This window comes from Limanda limanda, chromosome 7 (assembly GCF_963576545.1).
Source record: "Limanda limanda chromosome 7, fLimLim1.1, whole genome shotgun sequence".
Classification (NCBI taxonomy): domain Eukaryota; kingdom Metazoa; phylum Chordata; class Actinopteri; order Pleuronectiformes; family Pleuronectidae; genus Limanda; species Limanda limanda.
Window position 1 is genome coordinate 24,802,446 of NC_083642.1, and position 24,566 is coordinate 24,827,011.

The window sequence follows — 24,566 nt, forward strand, 5'->3', positions numbered from 1 at the left end:
AAAATCTATTTTTTTTATTGGCATCATGGTTTTACACTCACAATCACATAAAAGTTAGAGCACAACTTTGGGGGACAAAGTCTATGCAAGCAGGCTAAAGGTAGAAAGCAATATAGATAGTACAGGTGTGGCAGAAAGGGGGATATATAGGACACCAGGACTATGCTCTGTCTTTCACTCTCAGCTGAAAAACTCCTCTGTGCAAGGACGCACCTCATCTCCTACTGATCCATCAGCACACTCCTTTTAGCAATGGAGCACCAGATTAAACGCAAGACTGTTCACAGTTTTGAAGGCCACCCATCACATGGCATGTATGCCCACAGTGTCATCGGAGGTGCGGGCGGCCGTGGGACCAGGATCTCCACCGCCACCTATGGCACGCGAGTTGGCAGCTTCGGCAGTGGGTATGACTACAACCCCATGATCTCTAGCTTCAGTGCTGCAGACCTGGCCGTCGCAAGTGAGAAGTCAACCATGCAGCACCTGAACGACCGGCTGGCCATCTACCTGGACAAAGTCAGGAATCTGGAAAAGGCCAACAGCAAGCTGGAGATCAAAATCAGGGAAGCCATTGAAGAAAGAGGCCTTGTGAGTGGGAAGGACTACAGCAAGTACAAACCCATCATTGAAGATCTGAGAGCCCAGGTGAGTCCAAAAATCTGCCAGTCTTCATTATATTAAATCTGTCTTGTTTAGTCTATTAATTAAAGTTGCAGTGTGTAGAATTTAGTGACATAAAGTGGTGAAGTTGCATGTTGCACCTGAATACCTCTCACCTCACCCTCTCATTCCAAAGCTGAAAGAGAACCTGTGGTAACCTTCACTTTCATAAAAACTCAAAGGGTGTTTAGTTTGTCCAGTAAATATAGCAACTTCTGATCAACCCATATCCATGTCAGGCTTAAAATACAAGCTTCGTGTTTAGGCCCTGCACAATTCCGGTTTCAGTCTGAGTACGGATACGGATGATTTATTTGGTTGAACAGATACAGATGATGGTGAACTCACTCATCCGTAGCCCAAATCAAACCATCCTAGATAGTGCTTTGTTCCTTATGAGTTGCAGTGTCTAATGTTTCACCATTACCATTTGGGAAGGTGGAAATTAAAGTTTTCTCTCCATCATAACACTTGTGGGAAAATGGAATAGTCCTGTGACTCTGTTTGTCTTTCACAGACTGAAAATTATTTTAAAAAATCTTTGTCTTTTCTTTCAGATATTAAAAAAGATTAAGGAGAACACACATCTCGCCATTGCCTTTGACAATGCACGCATGGCCTCAGACGACTTCAAAACCAAGTGAGTGCTCTGTAAGCATTTGTATGAAAGATTAAACTGTCTCCACCCATCCAGCATGAACAGGTCTGATATATGGTATGTGTCTTTAGGATGGAGTATGAGCTGTCCATGCATCTTATAGTGGAGGCTGATATTGGCAGACTGAGGAAGATTCTGGACGACACCAACATGAGCCGCATGAACCTGGAGAGTGACATTGAGTCTCTGAGAGAAGATAAGATTCACATGGAGAAGAATCATGCGATTGTGAGAACCATTAGACAGGAATTATTGACATAATGATAACTGGATAACGTCTAATCCAAGTTGAAGGGAAACCCCTATTTTATAATCCCAAATGACTGCAAATAGTTTTAAAAGTCATTAAAGTGATTGAAATCTCTTTGTTCCTTGACCCCGTTACACAGGATAACATCAATCTTGTTCTGTTAATCACACCCTGATTATTTCCTTCACGACAGGATGTCGCTGAATTGCTTGCCCAGAAAAACCAATTTGCCGTCAACGTCGGTGTTGACGCTCCTAAAGGACAAGACCTGGCCAAGGTCATGGACGAGATGAGGGCTAAGTACGAGAGTATAGGACTGAAGAACCAAGAGGAGGCCAAAATGTGGTATGAATCTCAGGTAATCTGTCACTGTATGTGGACCTGACTTGCTGGATTTCAGTGTGAAAAGTACCTTTTCTATAAATTATGTGTTTTCTATCTTGCATCCAGATTACAGAGATAAAGGTCCAAGTGACTGAGAACACAGCAGCTCTGAAGGACGCCACGACTACACTGAATTCTACCAGGAGGAAATATCAGACACTGGAAATTGAATGGCAGTCTGTAATTAATACGGTAAGAACCATATTGTCATTTAAATAAGAAGTGCAACCTCAACTCTAAGTGGATACAGTGGAAGCTTATGCTTATGCTTATTTGGTAACTGTCAGTTGTTTTAACTGCATGATTGGGAAAAGATTACTGCCCTTAATATAATAATAAAAGCTAATGACAGGAGGCCCAGCTTATCTAAACAGCCTAACTCAGTACAAAGGGGAAACGTTATCTACCTATCAGCACCTCTAAAGCTGCTGAAGCAGTCACGATAGCCCGAAGTTAGCGAAAGAGTCACAGAAAAGTCACCACTAGCAGTTGTCAGTCAACACACCATTCCATGTGTTTTGAGAGCAAAGCTTTGTTGAGAAGGCCGATGGGAGGGGGTGCGATGAATCAATTACATATAGCCTGCTCTTGAGAGCTTTTCCAGCATAACCAACCCTAGCTTTAACATATTCAGTATAGCAAAGGCTTGACAGATAGTGGTTAGATGATGTAATTAAGCTTTGGATGTTTGTTATTTTTTCTGCATTCAAAGCTGAACGTGCTAGTTCCCTGTGTTACACTAATTAAAACTTGCTTTCCACATCTTTCCAGAAAGCAACACAGGAGGCCACTCTCCGTGACGTTGAGATTCGTAATAACATTGAGATGGAGAAGTACAACAGAGTCCTCCTGATGCTGCAGGAGGAGCTGACTAAGATCCGCACAAACATCCAGAATGAAAAAAGAGATTATGAAAACCTGCTCAACGTTAAGGTGAAACTGGAGGCTGAGATTGCCGAATACAGAAGGTTGCTGGAAGGCGAGCCACCCTTAAGGTCAGTATGAGAGGGAAACGACGAAACGGACAAAAGATTCAAATTGGCCTCATGGAAATATGAGTTGACATTAATATAATAAAAGTACGTCATCTGTAATTACATTTAACCACTGAATCTCAGCATTCTAGTAGAAAACTATGACTTATATAACTCAGACCAAACTAGAGCTAATTTTACTATTTTGTTTATTTATTTCAGACTGGAGGATGCAGTGGACCTGAAGAAGATCAAGACCCAAGTGGTGACAATCACTCAGACCCTGGTTGATGGCAAAGTGGTGTCAGAGGACAAAGACGTGAAATCTACTGAGTCAACTGTCAGTTAAAAGCAACGGCTGTTTATCAGAAACTGAAAAAAAACCTGTAACAAAACACAATGACACACATGTGACTGTTTTTTTAGATTAGTGTTGAGGAGCAAAGCAATAATTACAATGTATTACAATTAATTTTGCATTAATACACTCTCCACTGATTATAAGACTAATGTAGGCCTATTACCCATATACTCCATATTCGTATTTGCCTTAAAAATACCTTGTTGTAGTCCTTATGCTAAGCTAAGCTAACTTGCTAACTGGCGTAGTAATGTTATCGAACCAAAAATGTTGATATATTCCTTTAGGTTGGATATTAGTAGCAGGCTTTTGGAATATGTTAATAAAACACTAAAATAAAGAAATTACACTGAAAATTACCTCAAAGTTTGATCTGTTATTATTTTTGTTTTATTAATATATTTATTATTACAGACGAACAGACAGACCTTTTATATAACGCTTCCGAGCTACTTTAGAAGTACTCCTTGTTAGTAGAAAGTCCTCCTCATACAGCTCTACAATATTCTGTTACTTTTTATTGTTTGTGTGCTGGACGTTGTTTTTTTTAAACAGTCTATAGTGCAGAGTGAAGTCAGAAAACTTTGTGGTCATCCTACCTGGTTTGTTTTCAAGGAACCTGTTCAGGAACCATGATAAACTGGACCACTGCTGTAAATTATGTGTAGATGTAGAAGAAGACCAGAAAGTTAAACTTGGTCCACTGACTGTGAAGAGGCTGCTCCCCTGTTTATTCAATTAATATCAATATATGACTTATCGGGCGTCCAAATCACACCAAATTCTACGCTACACTTCCTCGGGCCACTGAGAACAGACTTGCCATGTGTGAAGTAGATAACATGAACGGTAAATTGGAATGGGTTGGTATTACCCAACTCCAAGTTGCATGCGTATAGTATATGGAAGGAAACTCCTCCTACGCACATGCACAGTGAGGCCTGCCTGACCTCCTGCCCTCATCCTCCCACACACCCAAGTCTGCAGTGAGCTGGGGAAATTCTTTCGCTTCTGAGAAATTCACATTTTGACCTGCAGTTGTTTAGCCTTGTCCCGTTATAGGCAGAACACCAATGTTCCCATGACAAGTCCAAGCAAACCAGTCCCTGCTTTCTGTATATTTACATTCACATTTGTCAGCGTAATTCCTGTCGTCTCTGTGATTCACCAAACTCTTTTTTGGTCTCAGTTGAATCACAGCATAACGTGATGGTAAGAGGCTGATAGTACATGTTTGGTTTAAAGCAGTTGTGGGGAGCACCAGAATTCGGCAATTGGCCGGGATTGTTTGTAAAATGCGAATGATTTTACAGTTTGAACTCAGGACACTCATAGGCTTATATGTCACAGTTTCTGAAAATGCTTATTTCAGCAGTCTTCAGACATTGTGCCAGGTTTCAATCAAGACTGGTTTCCCAACTAAAGCAGACAACAAGTAATGGTTTCCTAATTTGTGTCTGTTGCCAATGCAATGTGTTGTGCCTCCAGCTGCTATAAAGCTGTCTTCTCTGACACTCTGAGCCTTTGTTGCAGAGCTGCACAGCCCGTGCAGCCAGACGTTTCATATTTTGGCCTCGATGAAAGATGATGGGCAGACAAACAAAGGGGAATGGTGGTAAAGGAGGGATGGAAAAACTGCCAATAGGAGGCAGATGGGGGGAAATATAGAGCGTAAAAAGAAGAGACAAGTGGTTATCTCTAATGCATGCCTGTAATTCTTATGGGGGCCCCAAACAGGCCTGGCTGAACAATACCTTTCTCTGTTACTCCCCATAACAGTAGCGTGGACTGAGGAGGGATTTGAACTATAATTAAAGGAAAGTGAGTTTTTAAGTGTCCTCAAACTTTTGCAAGCACGTGAACTAAAAGGCACAGAATGCTGGAAACAGATTCACTCCAAATGTAGCTTGATAATCAGAGCAAATTTCATTTCACTACATTCATTCAGCCTGACAATGTGGGTTTACGAGAAGTGAGTGATGCTGATGCCTCATGCCCTTTTTTACTTGGCATAACAAGAACACTGGAAACCTAAGGGTCAACTCACAATGACACCACATAATTTTAAACTAGGCGTTTAGAACTATATTTTGTGTTGGTACTTACTGTATATTCAAGGACTTTACTGTACATCAATAATCTTTTTTCAACATAAGATATTTGATTTTCACATGGATTTGTTTGAGGAGGCCTCCTGAAGCTTCATATTAGTTTCAGCTGAAAAACCCTAGCTTGCATTGTTTGCACACAATATGGACTTTGGAATTTGTCACCCATCAGTAACAGTACAGTAGGAGGGTATAACTTTAGAGCCAGTATGGACAGGAAGAATGAAAGAAACCAACCACTCCTTAAATGTACAGTTGGGCATTTGAGAACTGTATTAAGAAGTTCTGAGCATATCTTTTAAAACATCATATTTCACTGCTGCAACAAAGAATAAGTTTCAACAAAAGTGAAAAAAAAAATCTGGTCTAAACTGATCTAAAGGTGAGTGGCGTGTGAAACATCACACAATATCCATGTGTTTGTCCCAAAAAAATGCTTTAACCACAAAAAAATGTGAATACGTTTCACATGTTAAAGATCAACTCCACACATACCAAAGTGTTGCAAGCACATAGCATCACCCCCCACAATGTGCCTCCCTTTTCACTTGACAGAATCACAGCCTTTTTATATAACGTTAACAAGAACAGGCCCATCATGGGTTTTCAGCAGGGATAATGAGTTGAAATCAACTTTTTTAAATGGGAACGTAGGAGTTCATTCATTCAGAAAACATTCCAAGTCGTGCATGAGTCAGTCACGTCGGGTCAGTAGCCCGAAAAGTAAATGACCGCTGTTTCATTTATCTTACTCTTTTTTCCGTAGTAAAACAGTTAACTGGCTCCACATATTTAAACCATTAATCGTGTCTCACTCTCCGTGTCACACGCACATGAACACATTCTTGATCTTTCCCTCTACCCCACACATCTGCTGGGTGTGTCGGCGGTGAGTCAGTCAGTTGTGCAGCTCTCCCAACACAACTGGCCTCATCCCTGTGGGAGCAAAAGGAGGGAGAGTTCCGAAGAAAAAGGGTGTGTGTGTGTGTGTGTGTGTGAGAGAGATAGAGGTCTTTGAAGGACACGTGGGAGACATGAGTGCAGCAGGTCTGATCTGGGTCATTGTCCGCTCTTCATTCAAGAGTGTGGTATTTGAGTTTGAGAGCAGGACTCATTGATTTCACGTTTAGATTTGTTATGCTCTCACTCAAGACACTGCTGAATTTTCATTCATCATCACAACGCCTTGGAATTCTTTTGGTTGGGACATTTTGATAGACTTGTTGCACAAAGCAAGATCCAACAGCAGAAAAAAAAATTATAGAGCAGAAGAAAAAAAACTGGGGGCAAAGATTTCACACACGCACAGAAGCAAAGTGGGCGCAAGGAGAAGAGTTATATTTGATTGTGAGTGCAGGGTTTTGAGTGAGAAATTTACAAAATTGAACCATCTAAATCAATGTGTCCTGGCCTGAAACAAATAGACGCACTCGTAATTAGAGGGGAAAAAATCTGATGGGTGGAAATAAATAAATGTGAAAGAAAAGGGAGAATAATGGATAAAAAATGAGAGCAGCGAAGAGACACAAGAAGTTGGGAAAATACCAATGTCTTGACTGGAGCTGCAGTCAATTTGCTAATTTGCAGACTAAGCTGTTTCTAAACATAGACTGCCCACAGGAAGTGTTCATAATCATAATCGGCCGTCAGAATCCAAACATTGGAGAGTAAAGTCCCTGCACACTGACTCACCACAATCTGATTTTTGGCCTCACAGCATCAGATGAGTATAAAAATCGCCTTAAAAGACTTTGGACCACACAAAATCTTTTCGGGTAGCTTGAGGACGGTGAGGAGCAGGCAAACAAAAAGTTGCAAGGCAGTGTGGGAAAAAGATTGAGAAAGATTGGAAGAAAGAGTTGCAAGAGCGAAAACAGGAGTGTGGGAGAGTGAACATGTGAATGAGGCAGCGGAGGAGGAGGTGCCGAGGCCAGATGAAATGAGAACAGAACTGGGCAGTGTGCCACAGGCTAGCAATCGCTTTCACTTTCCACTGCTGCTGCATGAGGAGAGAGAGAGAGAGCTGGAAATCCAAAGTTTGCCTCCCAAACTGAACCGGCTGAACTTTTTTTGAGTGACTCATCTGTCTGGTTTCCGTGGAAACTAACCGAAAGAACTTGGTGACCAGAAACTCCTAAGCTGTACACCCACAGGGGTACGATGATTGTGGCCTAAATCCTCTTCTAAAAATACATCACTACAGAGCGAAAAGACGTTGGAGATTTCAGAGATTCAAAAGCATCCAGGTTTGTCCATGATGAAGCAAAGACTTAACATCCATGAAGTAGCAGATGTGATACTGCTTAACTCCAGACAAGTGACCTTTTTTGATTCCCATACACTTGAATCTCGTAATCTGAAACACTTTAGTTAACCTTGACGTTCTCTGAATGAGTAACAAACTCACATTCCAGAGCAAAGGGTAAATGATTACTGTTGCAAGTGGGACTGTGCAACTCTGGTCTGAGCAAAAAAAAGGGAAAAGTTTATGAGATGAGAGTATCATACTTTTTTTTGTATTCAGCTCTCTTGCAAACCAGGGCTCAGTTTACATGAGCTTCCACTAATTGATGTAGGATATCACAAAAGTATCCCATATGACATCTTCATGGTTTTAAAGATTCATAAAACTGTATGCAGAAGAAGTTAAGAGTGAGACAGCAGAACTATACATTCAGTTTGCAAAAGCATAACAACAAATAGTGCAAGTGAGGTTTGGTGGTAAAGTGGTATAGCCATCACCTCACAGCAAAAGCCTTCTGGGTTAACTTGTGGACCCAGCACCTTCCATAGAGGAGGCTTCTTTGTGGAAACACGTTTTTATAAAGAAACCTTTATGAGAAGAGAGTGTAAAACATTTATTGTTCAGCTCTCTTACAGACTAGGATGATCTTACACTTAGTCATACAGGATATCACAAAGGTGTGTTTTATGACATTTGTATGGTTTATTACATTCATAATACTGCATGTAGGAGACCTTTAGAGTCATTCTGCAAAACTATAAATTCTGTGTCCAGAAACATCAATGATGAAGAACTCCTTCACATTGAAGGTCCTCCCTAAGATAATTTAAACAAGTATTTTTGTCTTTAAACAAAAAGTAGAATAGATAAAGTGCAGACTGTTACAAATGCAAGTTGTAAAATAAGACATGTGGAGTTTTTCCCAGCACTCAGTGGCAACAAGGAGCTATAAACTCCCCAAGACCACAGCTCCACCCTAACTTTCTCCCCAACCTCGCTCACACCCTCCTGTCCACAAGCTCCATGTGTGACAGAACACACCGTCCATTTTCAGTGCAAGAAACAAGAAGCAATACTGTCTATTGAGGACCACACTGTATTATCCCTCCCAGACTATTATCGAAATCTAAAATTGGGAATACAATTCTAGCAAGGGTTTGAGATTAAAGCCACTCTCAACTTTACCCTATTTAAATACCTAATCTGTTTACTGGAAACATGTTGACTAACAACAGCCAACAACAGACTTTATTTGACTGTTAAGATCTAAATCCTCCCACTATCCAGAAGTGAAGTCAAAATATCCAGGATTCAAACACTGCCCTCGTGCGCAATTTGTGTCGCAGTCAGCGGTGAGTCACTCCTCAATTATGACCTTTGACCCTGTTTTTATAGCATCAAATAAAAAAAATTAAAACCAAATTTATCTTAAGAGAACCACAAATAACAACTAGAAAAAAAGGATTTGACGTGTACTGACACTTTCTTGTGGTCTATTTCCCATCCCCTAAAATGGAGTAGGAGGGGTTTATATGACATACACTGTAGCCAACCACTAGGGGGCAGTCAAGACACTTTGGCTTCACTTTAAGGTGGCCATAATGTTTTCCATCTTTACATATCAGACCATTTTATAGCAGCTGGACCACATTCAATAGTGCAAAATCTTTTTAATGACATAACATGCCAGCATGGCACAGTGGTGGAGTGGTCAGCTGTCGCCTCACAGCAAGAAGCTTCTGGGTTCAAACAGGATTGTCTGCCAAGGCCTCCCTGTGTGTTTACATGCTCTTCCCATGTCTGCATGAATATTCTTCGGGAACTCCAGCTTCCTCCCATAGAAGGCCTGTCCAGGGTGTACTCAGCCTCTCACCCACTGTCAGCTGGGATTGACTCCAGCTACCCTTAAAGGATAAGAAGCAACCCCTGAAACTCCTAAAGTGGTTTGTGGACTGAACCACTTCACCCACCCATCCATTGGCATAGTGATGAGTAGATAGTGAATTTTCTCTTTTGGGGTGCAGCTAATGGTCAGATGACGTCTGGGAAAAAGCGGCACTGAAATACAAGAAGTCAACTTGTAAAATCTTTGGGTGGATTCAGCCGTCTGTTTGGTTTGTTGACATAATCAAAGAACTGTTGAGTGAAGACTAATCATTATCTCTAGTATACACACACGAGCAATGACACCAGTGATCAGATGATAAAGTGAGTTATCTTGCTGTTGTACAATATATTTTTTGCTCCGGAGAAGGGTTATTTTCCGGGAAGAACTTCACAAGCTTTATTATATTTGCCTTGAAAAGGCCTCAGTGGTGGGTATGGCCATGATTAAAGGACACCAAGATGAAAAGTTAGCAGTATAGTTAAAAGGCCTATGGGGTATGAGATGGCCACAACAAAGTCCATCCCCCACCCTGTTTACTAGTAAAACAAATAGAAGAAAATTGGATTCTTTCAATATTGACTTTTGTTGTGTTCTTATGAGTCAGTCGTTGACATTCTTGCATCTTTGTGCAGCCGCCATGGTGCAGCTTCAGGGTTCTGTGCTCCTGTAACTTTTTTACTTGACACACAATGCAGGTCATTTTTACAGTTTTGAAAGAAAGCTGCAACCAGCTTTACCAAAGGCCAAGAAAAGAGCCCAGTCCTAACAGATGTTATAATTTGCGTTGCTATAGTAATTTAAATGACAAAGAAGATAAATCTTTGGTCAAAATATATGGTTCCATGAAGTGTTAGTTGTTGTTGGTGTTTGGAGGATGAGATAATAATATGTAGGAGATCCAAAGCAAATCTGTGTCATTTTTGGAACAATCTGGAACAACAGTTAAATAAATAAAATAAATCAGAACTATGTCAGGAGTTTTGTTTAAAGTAATATCTTTGTTTCCTCATTACTGTGTATTGCAGGATGCTGTTGGAGATGGAGCACTAATTATAGAAAGAAAGGGAATTCCATCACAGGAAGGGAGATTCTGCCAAGGTTGAAATGACCCTCTGTCAAAACAGCATGTACACACCAACACAAAGACACACAGGCACACCTGCATATTTAATTTGCATGCAATTTTCTAGCATACAAAAAGGCCTGTGTAACATGACCTCGACGAAGCTTCAGCTTCAGCAAACAAAGAGTGAGAAAGAGAAACATGCTGGTGTGTCTCTGACAACAAAATTACTCCAGCTTCTCTCTAATGATCGTTACTAAAACCAGGAAACACCAATTATTAATGAAAATATAAGAGTGTTTACCACAAAAATTGGTTAAGACCAAGTATGCATCATAATTCATTTTCAGAAATCCGCACAATTAGGTCAGGACTTTCTCCAGAGTTAGCCTTTCATACATGAAAAATAGAGGAGATTTTCTGATCAGACCCATTCACATCGACATCTTTTAGTAATTTCAGGCGAAGGCGGCGCAGCAGTCAGAACGCAAGTCCGCTGCGGAGATAATGTGAATAGAATATAGATAGTGTGTTTGATTACAGTACATCGATCTTTGTCTATGTCGTCTATGTGTACGACAACTCTTCTTCATCCTGAGATATGTGTCGGGTTGTGGGGGGCCTCAGAGACAACCTGCAGGTGAACTGGAGAGAGGAGATTGGCAGAGCTGAGAGTGGTTGGCCAATCAACTCTCCCTGGATTCAAAAAGGCAGCAGCTGAGCTGCCACACAGGGGAGACGTCTGGAAAGTGCTGGCAAGTTAAGTTAAAACTCTTCATGTTTAAGTTAATAAAAGGATACTGAAAATCAACTGTTTAGACTAGAGCCACTATGCTACTGAATGTTATACTATACTAAAAATGCTTGTGGCTGGGGATTTTAGCTGTGATATACCTGCATGGGTATATTAATTGGGAAGGAGCAACCCAAACAGGGTCTAATCTTGGAATTTGATTTCCTCAAGAAATTTATGGTAATATTAAAATATTAAGGTTGAAATATTGAATGTACTACATGTGATAGGTGAAGTTGAATGTTGAATGAGGGTTGTATCTATGAGGGTTGGGCGATTTTGTATTCACACACACACACACACACACACACACACACACACACACACACACACACACACACGTATCATTTCACTTCCCTCTTTTCCACCCACCTCTCCTTTCTCCCCAATTTTTCTCCGATCAACCAAACTGCTTTAGGCAGATGGCCGTCGACACGAACTGAACTGAATCTAAGCAAATATAAGAGCTGAAAAAGCTCAACATATATAGCTAAGTTATACAAAGGCAAGGACATGGCTATTACACATGCACACATGCAAAATGAAAGTTGGACACAAAAGAGAAACAGGATGACATAATGAGTCACATACAGGTTATTGGACTAGTGGCCAGCGTTTTTCTCTTGAGTCTTACCTGAACCTTTTGTCTTGCACCTGACCATACAGACAGGAAGAATATGTATGTGTACAGCTGCTCTACAGGAAGCTACGTCCCATGTTACTGTAGTAAACTAATCAACTGAGCAACTAATGAGGCTGGGCAGTTTGTTGCAGAGAGAAGCTGAATCAGAATCAGAATTCTTTTAATTGCCAACTATATTTACACATACAGAAAATTGCCTTGGTGTGGTTGGTGCTTTGGACAAAAACCACAATCGGACATAAAACAACAATATAAACAGTAAGATGACAGAGTAGGGAAACACTAGGGAAACAAAAGAAAGTGGAACACATGGATAAGACACAAGAAAGCAAAAGGCCGAGACGAACCATGATGTGGGAAAAGGTAGCGATGTAAGGCTACGACGGACTGACAAAGACAAAGGGAAGGAGAGAGACTTGTATACACAGTGGGGGGGGGGGGTGGTAATTGAACACAGGTGAAACACATGAGGAACACATGCAGACGATCACAGGGGTGGAACAGGACAAAGACAGGAAGTAAAGCTGGAAATACACGAGGAGCAAAACTTCCAAATAAAACAGGAAACTTAAAACTCAGGGAGAACACAAATCCAGTCACAAGGAAAACACAGGTATATAGTTAATAAACAAAGGGTTGATAATCAAAATAACAAATATACTCTTTATCTCAGAGTTCAAATTAAAGTCTTAAGTCCAGAGTCGTGATGGGTTCAGCCTTTTATTTCCATCTCCTATGTGTGAAAGGTCTTAAAGGAAACCCCTGAGCATTCCTCTCATGAGGAGGTAGTCTTGTCTAAACCTTTAATAGCCATAGGGGCTCATCTTTCATCATTGCTTACACAGGATGTTTTGGGGTCTTAGATGTTGACTTAGTGGGAACAGGCTCAGAGAAAATGAGCTGCTGTTAATCTTTCTGACTGCTTGTTGTTCAGTTGTGGGCCAAAGGTTCATTTTGGGGATCCTGTTGCGCTGTATTTACTGTGGTTACCATGGTAACTCGGTGACAAGAGAAAGATTGTATGTTAAACATTGCAGCACATAGTATCTTTAGGGGTATGTTTACTTTTTGCAGAGAGAAAGGTGAAGCACCAGCTGTTGGACAGCCCATGTGTATGAGAGTTATGCAACTTTTTTGCAGCCTTTATCTGGGTGTCATATTTCTCTTCCAACTGCATCCGTGACATGTGTCCATGAAACGTATACTATTCAAGTGCATGTGTGTACTATCTTGTCTTTTTGTACCTGCATTTGTGTCCAATTGTGCATGAACGTCCATCTACAGTGTTAACAGAGGCCATTCAGTGTCTGTCATCACCACAACACATCCCCATTGTGGAGGCGTGACAGAGCTATCCCAGTCCTCTGCAGACCAGTCATGCAGAACACTCTCTTAACTCCTTTAGTAGTCACACACATTCACACTGGATAACCTCATGGTCTTGAACTCTTATTATTCTTTTCCTTCATGGTTGAATGTGACCGTTTAATGTTGGGTAGTAATTTAGGTTTGTGTGTTTTATGTGGGACTATCGGCATCTGGTGGTAAACCTCCACCCTCTCACCTATTCTTTAGCACATCCTCCACAGTGGAAGGGTTGTCCCCAAGGGAACTACTTTTAGCTATGACTAACAGACAGGAAGTGCCACAAGCTGTTCCTTTCCTGTGTAAACGCTGTACATGACCTGCTGCTGGATTTCACCATGTACGACCAGGCAGAACAGTCCAGCCTGACATCTCTGAGACAAATGGACAGTTAATAATAAATAATAGGACTCTGTAGGGATAAGCTGCTTTACACAGATATTCATGCGCTGCAAATATTGTGTCTGTGTAGTTTCAGAGAGGACCGACAATGTCTGGTCAGATCAGTTTCACAGTGTTTGCCAACAGTATTACGCAAGACAGAAGAAAGCAAATTCTTAAGATGCCATGGCCTAGAGGGAAGATTGAATCCACTGTTTTATAAATCTTGATTTAATAATGGGGATCTTAACTATTTCCTTGATCTCAAATCTCCAAAGCAGCCCCCACGAAGACAGCCAGTGCATGCCGATGAATTTTGCGAGTGTTAGGTCAAGCAGCATTTATGCAGTTTAGCGCTGAGTCTACATAGTTCTTCCCAGCAGCTGGCTTATTTGGACTCCGATTGCTGTTATATGACCAAAAAAGGCCTTTCACTGCTCACTGCTACTGGGATCCGGTCTTTATCTCTCACCCCCATGGGTGGGACTGTTGCAAAATGCTACTGAAGGTCAAAGCATGAGCTTTGGAAAAAACTGACAAATGAGGGAAATGGGTTGAGTTGGACAGAATGTAGTTGTTTTGTGGAATGTGATTGTTAGTTTGCGACCTTACCGGTAAATAATGAGACCTTTCAGACCTGTTAAACACAGGTCATGTAATCATTAACTTCTCCAAGCAAGTGTAATGCAGGTATGTGGGAATAAAAGCACTGCCTGGCCAGATAAAATAACTCTTTCTGCAAACATTAACCTCCCTGGACCTTCACATGATAGCTTCAACAGATATGACAGTAACACTTAAAGTGTTACAGGCTCAGCTGACGTAATATCACAACCAGGCACTGATCTGTTCCACAGGTCAATGCCCTCTCTAATCACACTCTGCAAACAACTCCTTAATATACTGAGGAACAACTCAGAGAGGCTGCTGCAGAGGCAGAGTGAGAGGAAATGAATTTCATTACAGTGGACAGCTTGATCGCAGCCTCTTAAAGAGCACCATGCTTTCACTCTTGGCCCAGAAGAAGTGCTCTTATGTAAGTAGGGTGAAGAGCGTTCTGGTCTTTCCGTGGTATTTGGGGCCAACGCTGGGCTTCCGAGCACAGAGAGGACTGAGGCTATGTAAGGGAGACTCCCTCAGTGATCTCATTTCGAAGGCATCCTTTATCTACTCGGTCAAATGAGCACACTAAGTTGACCATTTAATGTTTTTCGTTCTTTCTTCACCTAATCAGGATTCTCATCGTCGTCCCTGCTCATCTTTGGCTGCTTGAGTTAACATCAAACCCTCCTTATAAGAGCAGAGAGAAGTTTAGCTCTGTGGTTCCTCCCCATGTACGAGTGTGAGATGAACAACCGTCTGACGCAAAATGTGACCTGGCTTTGAAACAAATATGACAGCAGTAACATGCCACTTGTCTGGTCTGATGCAGAGACACAAGCCAACAAGATGGAATTTGATGCAAAAACACATTAACACATCAAGCAACTCTGTTTTTAACTTATCCGTTGGTCCACTTTGGTTCAATCTGAAATATCTTAATAATTATTTGAAATGTTGTTGCCTACTGAAATTCGTGGTCCTCAGGGGATGGATCCTAATTGTATTGTTGACTTTTCATCTAGTGTTAGCATGAGGTTGACATATTAAGTAATTTATAATTTATCTCTACAACTATATCATTAATTGTGGTTATAGTTAAAAGCAAATGTTATCACACTAACAAGCTAAATGAAACAACAAATACAGGTAATTGTTTTTTTCACTTGTCTGCTAAGTCCTGCTATTTTGGTTTCCACCAACTCCCGAGGTTTGACTCTTGAACAGCTAAATATTCTCAAAATGTTTACAACTAGTCACTAACTTTATCTGCATCTCAGGTGCTGAGCTGGTTGTGTATAGTCAGATTATATCAGAGCTTTTACCCTGAAACGCTTGCCTGCTGAAAACGACCCCAGTAAATGTATTAAAAGTGAATCAAAACAGGGAAGTTGTGATTCATAAAATCAAAGATGCTAAAAAGATCTGTAGAGTTGAGAGGAACTCATGCGGCATGTCAACATTTGATCCTTTAAACTATTAGTATTAGAGTACCTTTAATTGGAGCTTCACACAGTATAAGAATAAAAACTCACTTGAACCCTTTCTAGCTCCTTGCCTCAGTATACATTGTCTATTGTTGATTGTGTTTGAGTTATTATCATAATGTCTTGTTTGTATATGATTTTCTTTGGAGCTGTGACATGAAAATCCTTTAAATCCCCAAATTGGCACAAACATCTTTTCATACTCTCATGAACTGCGGAGACAAAAGGACAAAACCTTTTGCACAAAGTCTTTTGGGACCTTTGCCAAACATAACCTGACAACCCACCTAATCTCAATATCATTGACTGGGAGCTAGATAACGCCAACCCCACCTTAAACTGAGATCACCGTCTGCTTTTTCCCGACTCAACAAAAAGCCTGGGAATGTCAGACATATAGGAGCTTGTCAAAAATAAGGGTGAAATAAACAAAACCAGTGGCGTCTTACTACGGTTGAAAGACTGAGATGAATAAAACCCTGTGTACCTGTTCATTAGTTGTGCTCACTGCTAATAAAGGAACCGAGCATGACGTAAACCTGTTCCACTTAATGAAATAGTAACATGAATGTTAAGGTAATCTTCCCAAACAATGATGTCAGTTTGCTTAACCCAGCACCGTCCTCCCGATGACATCACTGCATAATACTATAAGCCTGGAAGCTTTCCTCGAACTGAGGAGTTCACAGAGTGTGTGTGTGTTCACAGGTGATGTAATCCATAAACATGATAATGGTTTTATCAGCTGCAAAAATATATTATACTTCAAGTTTCTAGGAATCAAACAATGTTTGATCTGGGCTTTTGGTGTAGTCAGGAATGGTGGGTATTAAAAGTCAGTACTGCATAAATAAATCCAAGACTATATACGGGACAACTAATTCCGCATTGCTCTTATGCATGTCTTTTGTCATTTGAAGCAGAATACAAACCAAGCTGACGTTTCCGTGAGCCGGACCTCTGGAAAACCTCATGAGAGCTACAGTATGTGCTTGCCAAGTTTATGAAAAGAATGAGCGAAAGGAGAGTGGAGAGAGAGACTAAGGGAACAAGCTTGAGAAAGTGCTGAGATAAGGGAAGATATAATTAGAGTAGCTGTTAATTAAAATGACTTAGTGCCTCCACAAGCCTTTCACTTGAACCGCTTCATATGGTGCGGAATGAAACGACAGACACTTTGTTTCTCTGCAGGGAATTAAGCCAGCATTTTGCCAATATGCTGTTTGACTGTGTGGAAGGTCACACACTTGTATTTCGCCATACAGTCTAACTGAGGCTCATTAACTAACTCTATCCCGGTTTAGCCATGCTACCAGCTAAGAGGATGGCAATGTCATTCAGGAATTGCACATTTAACCTGTAACTGATTTAATTTTGCCACATGTGGGGAGTCAATTGTGCACACAGACTAAATTATATTACCTACTAAGCAAACTTCTTATTCATACAAATCCAATATTCACTTTACTTTGGTTCTGTTTTTGGTCTCTACCAACTCCTGAAAAATATCTTGCTATTTGCAAGCTAAATGCTACATTGACCAGCTCGTACCTAACTTCCTCTATACTGTATCTGCTATTTGGTGCAAGCCTCCCTAAATGTGTCTTTATCATACAGATGGACGATGCGTCTCCACTTTCCCCCTCCACCCAGAAATATAGCCCAAATATCCTGGATTTGATCGCTGCCATCTTGCACATTTTGAGCCAGAGTCTGTACAGTAGCAATTAAAGGGTGGAGCCAGGGTACAAAGGTCCCACCGATATACGCACTACACCAATTGTGAGCCAGTGTCAGCTGTCAGTCATGGCATTTCAGCCCATTATTGTTGAATCATTAAAACCAAACTTATTAAACATTTATCAACATAAATCAGTGTACTAAGAACTACCTAAAATGTATTTGTGTAATTTGACTTTTTAATTTGGTATATGTCCCATCCACTAACATGGGGGCGGCAGGATTTGCTTCTTGGTTGTGACCAAGAAGCTTAATATAGACTCATGGTCTAAAAATGTAATTTTTTCAGCAAAAAAATTACCGATGAACATGGTGAACATTAACATGCATGTTAGAATTATATATATATATATAGAGGTATTTTTAGCTGGATCTGATCCAACTTGTTGTCTCCTTTCATTTGTGCTCTTGCTTTATTCTTTCCTTCTCTAGAAACTTGTTCTTTAGTTTACTAGTAAATAGGTGTCTTACTTGCTGCGAGGTTGATCCTGCACTGCTCACATTCCTTGGTTTATGAGAGCTACCTCCTGAGTTTCCTTTGTGAGAATTGTGCAGTTCTCTGTAGTTTGGACAATGTCCAATTCTCCTTTTTTAAACCTGTTATTGTCTGAGCAATAACTTTTCTTCCAAGTCTCTGATCTTGAAGGAGTCTTCAGTTTTAGCAGTCTCCCTCTGTTTCCCTTCTTTGACAAAGTTTCAAAAGGTTCCTTTATTTTTGGTCAGCTAGTCTGTGAGGTTCCCTACTGCCTTTTATATCTCCTCTTCCATCTGACAGAGCTGTTCTTTGAGGTTTAAAACATCACGTTCCATGAATATTTTCTGCATTTAGAATTCAGTCTTTGCGCACGTACCCATGTCTTTATAAAGGCGTACTACCATTGAATCTCTCTGTTTTTCAAAGCATCAGTTAACGGTTGTTTGGAGTCGGCCTTATTGTAAAGCCTTTCCTTTAAGTCAGCTTTGTCCTGGACACATTATTGAGAGCAGAGCCTAAGTCTTCGCCTCCTCTCCACCACCTTCTGCTGAACCAGGTTCTTCCTCTTGTTGATGTCCTCTATCTTTCATCCAGAAACTGTCCCAACCATCACAAGCAATGAAATAAATCTTGTTTTCAGACGTGAGGCCACATAATTTGTACTCACTGTTGCAGAGTCTATGCATCATTGTTTGGCAGGACACTTTTTTTTTAAACTTTAATCATATTTTAATTAGAATTAGCAAATTGATTGGAGTTAGGATCAGGACTCTGTATTGTTCGTTTTTTTTCTAATCTGTCAAAGGTCAAGGTCACATCGTGTGATTTAAGTTGAAGCCTAATATCAATGCATACACATACACAGGAAATACACATATATACATATTTACAACAAATGTATTTAATTTACACTAATAGATTTCTATCAATAATTATTTACCTACATCGGGGTTATGTTTTCTTTGTTTGTTTATTTGTCTGTTTGTATGCAGTAAGTGGATCCAGGATTTTTTTGTTACACTTTCTTTAAATTTGCAAGATGTCAAATTGTGCCACATTTCCGTTGATTCCTCAGAGAATAAATTAAATCTTGATGAAGAAAAATGTTTATTGTAGATTCCCCAAAAATCTGGATCTAGTAAATTTGTATGTGGTTTTGTAAGTGTTGGGCCGTGGCGGAGGTATGAGCTCTATTCACAGGCATTCTAGTTATGTTTTTTAACCTGTCAGAGTTTGCAGTTACTCATATTCTTGACTTTATATAGGTTTCCTGTTTATGAATCCAGAGCAGAAGAGTACCTCTTTCTGACATTTTGATGTGGTGATAAATCAGCTGTCTGGTCATTCTGTGCTGCTATCTCTCACGTCTGTTTGTTTTATACAATGTTGATATGCATATCTTCACATGACGATACTAAATTACTTTAATCACCTGCGAGTCATATACACCCTCATAAATTCCACCATCACACGGAAAGTTGTTTTGAATAACAAATAGGTTTTTGGCAGTTTGACACATCACATTAATCATATAATACAACGATAACGCTCTATCATTCTCACCAAACTCTAGAAAAGCCTTTAGAACAATTGAGCTGATTCTTTTATTCTGGATGCACAGTAAAGGATGCAGACGATAAAGTTATTTCAGTACTTGGCCAGAGTGGAGCCTGACTTGCTTAGAGGGGGGTAATGTGGTTGGATGAATCCGAATTTCTGAAAGACCTACAGTTTGAATTCATCTTCTTAGGCTGAGGAATCTAAGTGAGATTTCTGCCAGAAACCACACAGTGATCGTACTCAAATCAAACCACACCTCCCCCCAGAGGGATACTTGTGCTGGCATCTGCAGCCAGTCACTACTAGACCTAGTGCCATGTTAAGCACTGAATGTGAATCCTATTTGTTTGCCTGTAATGCACAAAATGTTATGATTAGGTGAGATTTTTCACAGTGCAATTTTTTGGCCACTAGGAAAAATCTGTAGATACAACTTCCACATTCTGTCCCCATATAGGTTGTTGAACGTGATAGCAACTAAACACATCCAGAAGATTTGTATCAACATTAACATTAATGAGTAGCCGTAGGATTTGTGTCCATAATTGATAATTCTGCTTCACTTCAGTAACAAAAAAATGTGCCCACAGGAGGTAGCATGTGTTGTGTGCAGGATACCAGACTTCATGTCTCTATATAGGGATACTTACAGTTGATATTTTTGTTAAAGATTGTATATGAAGATGGATGATGCACCTCCACTTCCTCCTGCTATCTGCACAGTAATGATTGAGGGATGGAGCCGGGGTAGCGAGATACACAGCCAACACACACACTGGACAAATGAAAATTCATACTCACCTGTCAACATGACGTTGAACACTGTGGTTGATGACAGTGATGAGATTGAAAAATGAACTGAAATATGCTAAATGATAATAATACAAAAATGGGGTAATGAAACTTACAACCCAGTCAGGGATGTTGCAATAGGGCAGGCAAAGCAAGCAATCGCCTGGGCCCCTGAAATGAAAGGAGGGCCCAGAGAATGGTTGCTTGCGTTGCTAAGGACCAACATATATTCTATCAGCTATGCACAGGAGATGGTGGGAAACCCAGTAACAATGCCCCATGTCACTAGCTTTCTCCCATACAGCTTCATAATTTAGAGATTTGGTTTAAAGTAGAACGTCTCAATGATCTACCTGCACACTTAACAGGTTTACGATTGTGTGTACTCACAGTATGCCTTTTTAATTACTTTGATACTGAATATTTGATGATGCGCCCAGTTTTCCTTTGCCCTGGGCCTCCAAAGTCCCTTGAAATGCTCCTGTACCTAACATCCAACGATTTTATTTGTTTGTTTACCAGGAGCACACAATACTGGAGCTGGCGTGAGGACAGCTGTTGCACTTCCTGCAACCATTCATTTAACCTGAACACACACCTCAACACATCATCATTTATAATAATACATCGTCATTTATTGTGCGGCTTTTATGAGAACATCTAAATACAGATAGGCTGATGATGTGAAGTTAATAGGTTTCAAATTATGAGCTGTTGTTGAAATGGTTGGAATTTATTAGGGATGTGACGACTGAAGCTTTGTCACAAACACACCATGGTTGCATTGTTTAATCACTGTTACTCTCCAGTTTCGTCTATGGGCTAAATATGGAAAAGCTTTATGGGATTCTATCACGAAATGAGAGGGATCTGCTCTAGTTCCATGTTGGAAAGAGAGCAGTGGGGGAAAAATGAGTCAAAACCACAAAAAACTTTCCACTAAAGAACTATGCACATCTCCTCCATAGACTATTCATAGCGCAGTAATGTGTGTATGTCAAGCGCCATGTGTTTTTGGGTCAGTCATCACACAAGCAGATGAGATATAAAAACATGAGAAAGAACATCTCTGTAAATGATTATAAGCTCCGGATAGAGAAGATATTAAATAAACATAATAACTTTTCACTTGTTATAGTCTAAGCGACTACTTTACAGGACTAGTCACATTCACACAGCGCTGCAATTTGTTACACTTTTCCACCACATATCCACACTCTAACAGAATCATCAATTTAGGGTTTTACTGTCTTGCTCAACACTTGAGCTTGACTGGAGTAGCTAGGGTTTCGAACCACCAACCTTAAGGTTAGTGCCTTCTGAGCACGACCAACCAAGTCATTTAAGTATATTTCTGTGCTTAAAAAAAATAGCCAAGTTTTATAGCCATATGAGGAAAAATATCAACACTTTAATCTTGTAATATTACATCGTTATTCTTATTAGACTATATTCACAAAGGTAAGACTGTATTCTCGTATGACTACAACTGTATTATTTTAAAGGTACGACTTTATTCTCATGAAGGTATAACTTTATTCCCGTAAAAGTACAACATTATTCTTGAAATATTATTTCCCTTTTAAGTGGCCCTGATATATGTAGTTTAAAAAAGGAACAACATCTGACAGTTTTTTCATCATCAGGAAAGCTAACAAAGCTTTAGGAAATCTGACCAGTCCAGTGTTTAAAAGTCAAAGTGGACAAAGCCCTCATCTGTGCCGTGTAAGTCATAGCATTATATTGGTAATTAATGAGTTTGTCTTGAACTATCGAAACAAACTTCCATCTGTATTATTGTCAAAGCTCCTTTTCTCTCTATTTCACAAATGTCAAACACCAAGATTTGTTCCCATTTCCTGTTTGCCACTGACTGCTAACTCTGATGTGCATTTGTCAAGCGTTGTCATGACGATAAAACATGAATGGGAAGTACTGTACATGTGATTGTCCTGACAACAGTTGCAAAACACATCAGTTAAGTGGCTTAATAATGGACTGCTTTCTCAGTACAGTTACGTTTGTCTGGCACATTTACACCAACTTCCCCTTTTTTTCTTTTTTTGACGACTGATATCTCCACCAGTGTATGATTAGCCAGACAGAAACTGTTGTTAACAGAGAGGTCATGTTAAAAACATCCTGGATTTGACTGTAAGAAAGTCATATCAAATGGTAAAAGTCTACAGTAGCACAGGCAGCTGCTGCTGGAATGTCTGGGGGAGTCAGTGTTGTTATAACAATGCTTGAACTGTTTGGGAGTTACCGTCACTTTCAGCCTCTGGTTTTGATGACCAGCAGGAAAGAAGTCTGTGAGGTAGAAAGAAAATCCTCCTCGGCTGCTGGTCTCCTCTCTCAGCTTATGTTCACACAGATGACAGCCCCTATAAACACCATTTAGTAGATTTCCCTCTCTTCACACAGAGAGGCATTCTCATGGCCACAGACACACACCTTGTCCTTCAGAGACCCAGACGCACAAACCATTGCAACAGAGTAAATCGTTGAGTTTTGGGAAAAACAGAGGAGTCACTGAACCGGTCGGATGGGGCAATGGACGGTGTGACGCTGGAGCATGAGATAGCGGTGTGACTGATTTAATAATATGCTGGTACAGGAGCGCATGCAGACAGAAACATAACTGTCATGTGGCAGAAAATGAAATGAACCAGATGAGCATGTGACACTGACTCAGCAGCTGGTTTGACCTCAGTCCAGTATCACTTCAGTTACAGGGCAAAACCAAAGCCGCTAAGCTTTTTATACTGCAGCAACAGCGATAGTAAGTAGCAGGAAGTAATATAGATGGATAATATTGTAGAGTATCCATCGGTGTTACAGTTCAAAGTATATAAATCAATATTGAGTGAGTCAGAGGACCAACACCCCTGTGCCTAGAGCAAAGCATGGAGCTCATTCAGTTAGATTTAAAGAGTCCCTGGACATTATTACTGCTGAATTTATTCTTTCTGTGACTATAGTGAATGATGAGAAAATGTTCAAACTTCGAGAAAGAGGTTTGGCTGCAGGAACAGAGAATCTTTTTGGTTGCATCCCGCAGACAGCTTTGCCCACACTGCCCCCTAGTGACAGTCGAGTAAAAATGTTCCGTATAATCGAAACGTGTAGGAATGTTTTACTGAGTTCAACCAATGTATGTCACTGTTGTTCACAGCAGCAAGAGGATTTACAAAAATCTTTTTACACCTCAAAACATATGCAAAATGTATGCAGGGTGACGAAGTGTGGAAATATATCGTAGGTGGTAGATTAAAATTTTCCAACCTCTTGTTTGTATGCACAAATTAAGATTATATCTGATTAAAGTGAGTTCTTGGGTTTGGGAACAGTGGTTGATTTAATGATCTCCTCACATGGACAGTAACTGAAGCTTTGATTCTATCTGCACTTGTCCCGTTGTCATGCTGGCTGGTGGTGAGATACTTGTGTTTGAGGTCAAATAGAATGGCACTCAGTAGAGCACATACCTCCGTCAGGGCAACAGTCCCCTTATGACACCACATGTAAATTCTGGTTTTTATTTGGATCTGCACCGAATAACCTGTTTTTTATATTCAAATCCCAAAAATGCACTATATTTAAGAAAGTAAAAAGAAAAATCTTGGATCGGCCCCCTGATCTGGATCCATACCAAAATAGAATGGGTTCTTCCTTTGGTCATTCCTTACTCCTCGATTTCATGGAAATCAGGTAAGTAGAAGAGTAACCCTGCGAACAAACAAACAACACAAACAAACACAGATGAAATCATAAGATCCTTGGCAGAGGTAAGAATGAGCATCTACCATTAACAACCATGAAAGAAAAGTGCTCTTAAAAAGTGGAAATTGGATGGACATCATCTATCAAGGCCCCATGTAGCTAGCTTTCTCTCAAACAGCTTCATTATTCAGAAGCTTGGTGTAAAACTGTAATGTCCAAATGTTGTGTCGGCTCGATTGTGTGATATCATCCAAAGGAATGTGTTGCGATTTCACAAGGTGGTGGTCCCAAGTGCAACACATTAAACACAGCAGGTTTAGAGGGTTTTAATGTCCAAAAAAGGGAAGTTGGGAGATGAGCAGAGGGAAAGGATAGTTTGAGTTGGCTCGTGAGGTGGTGGAAGGCTGGCAAAA

At 40.3% G+C, this 24,566-nt stretch overlaps 1 protein-coding gene across 1 annotated transcript; it reads left to right on the plus strand.

The window, feature by feature from the left end:
• Positions 1–252: 252 nt before the first annotated feature.
• On the plus strand, positions 253–3,591 carry LOC133005083 (keratin, type I cytoskeletal 18-like). The gene is made up of 7 exons (XM_061074669.1): positions 253–648; positions 1,221–1,303; positions 1,393–1,549; positions 1,765–1,929; positions 2,022–2,147; positions 2,727–2,950; positions 3,152–3,591. The coding sequence occupies exons 1-7, from the start codon at positions 253–255 to the stop codon at positions 3,276–3,278; spliced, it is 1,278 nt and encodes a 425-aa protein (XP_060930652.1). The 3' UTR covers positions 3,279–3,591.
• The last annotated feature ends 20,975 nt before the right edge of the window (positions 3,592–24,566 follow it).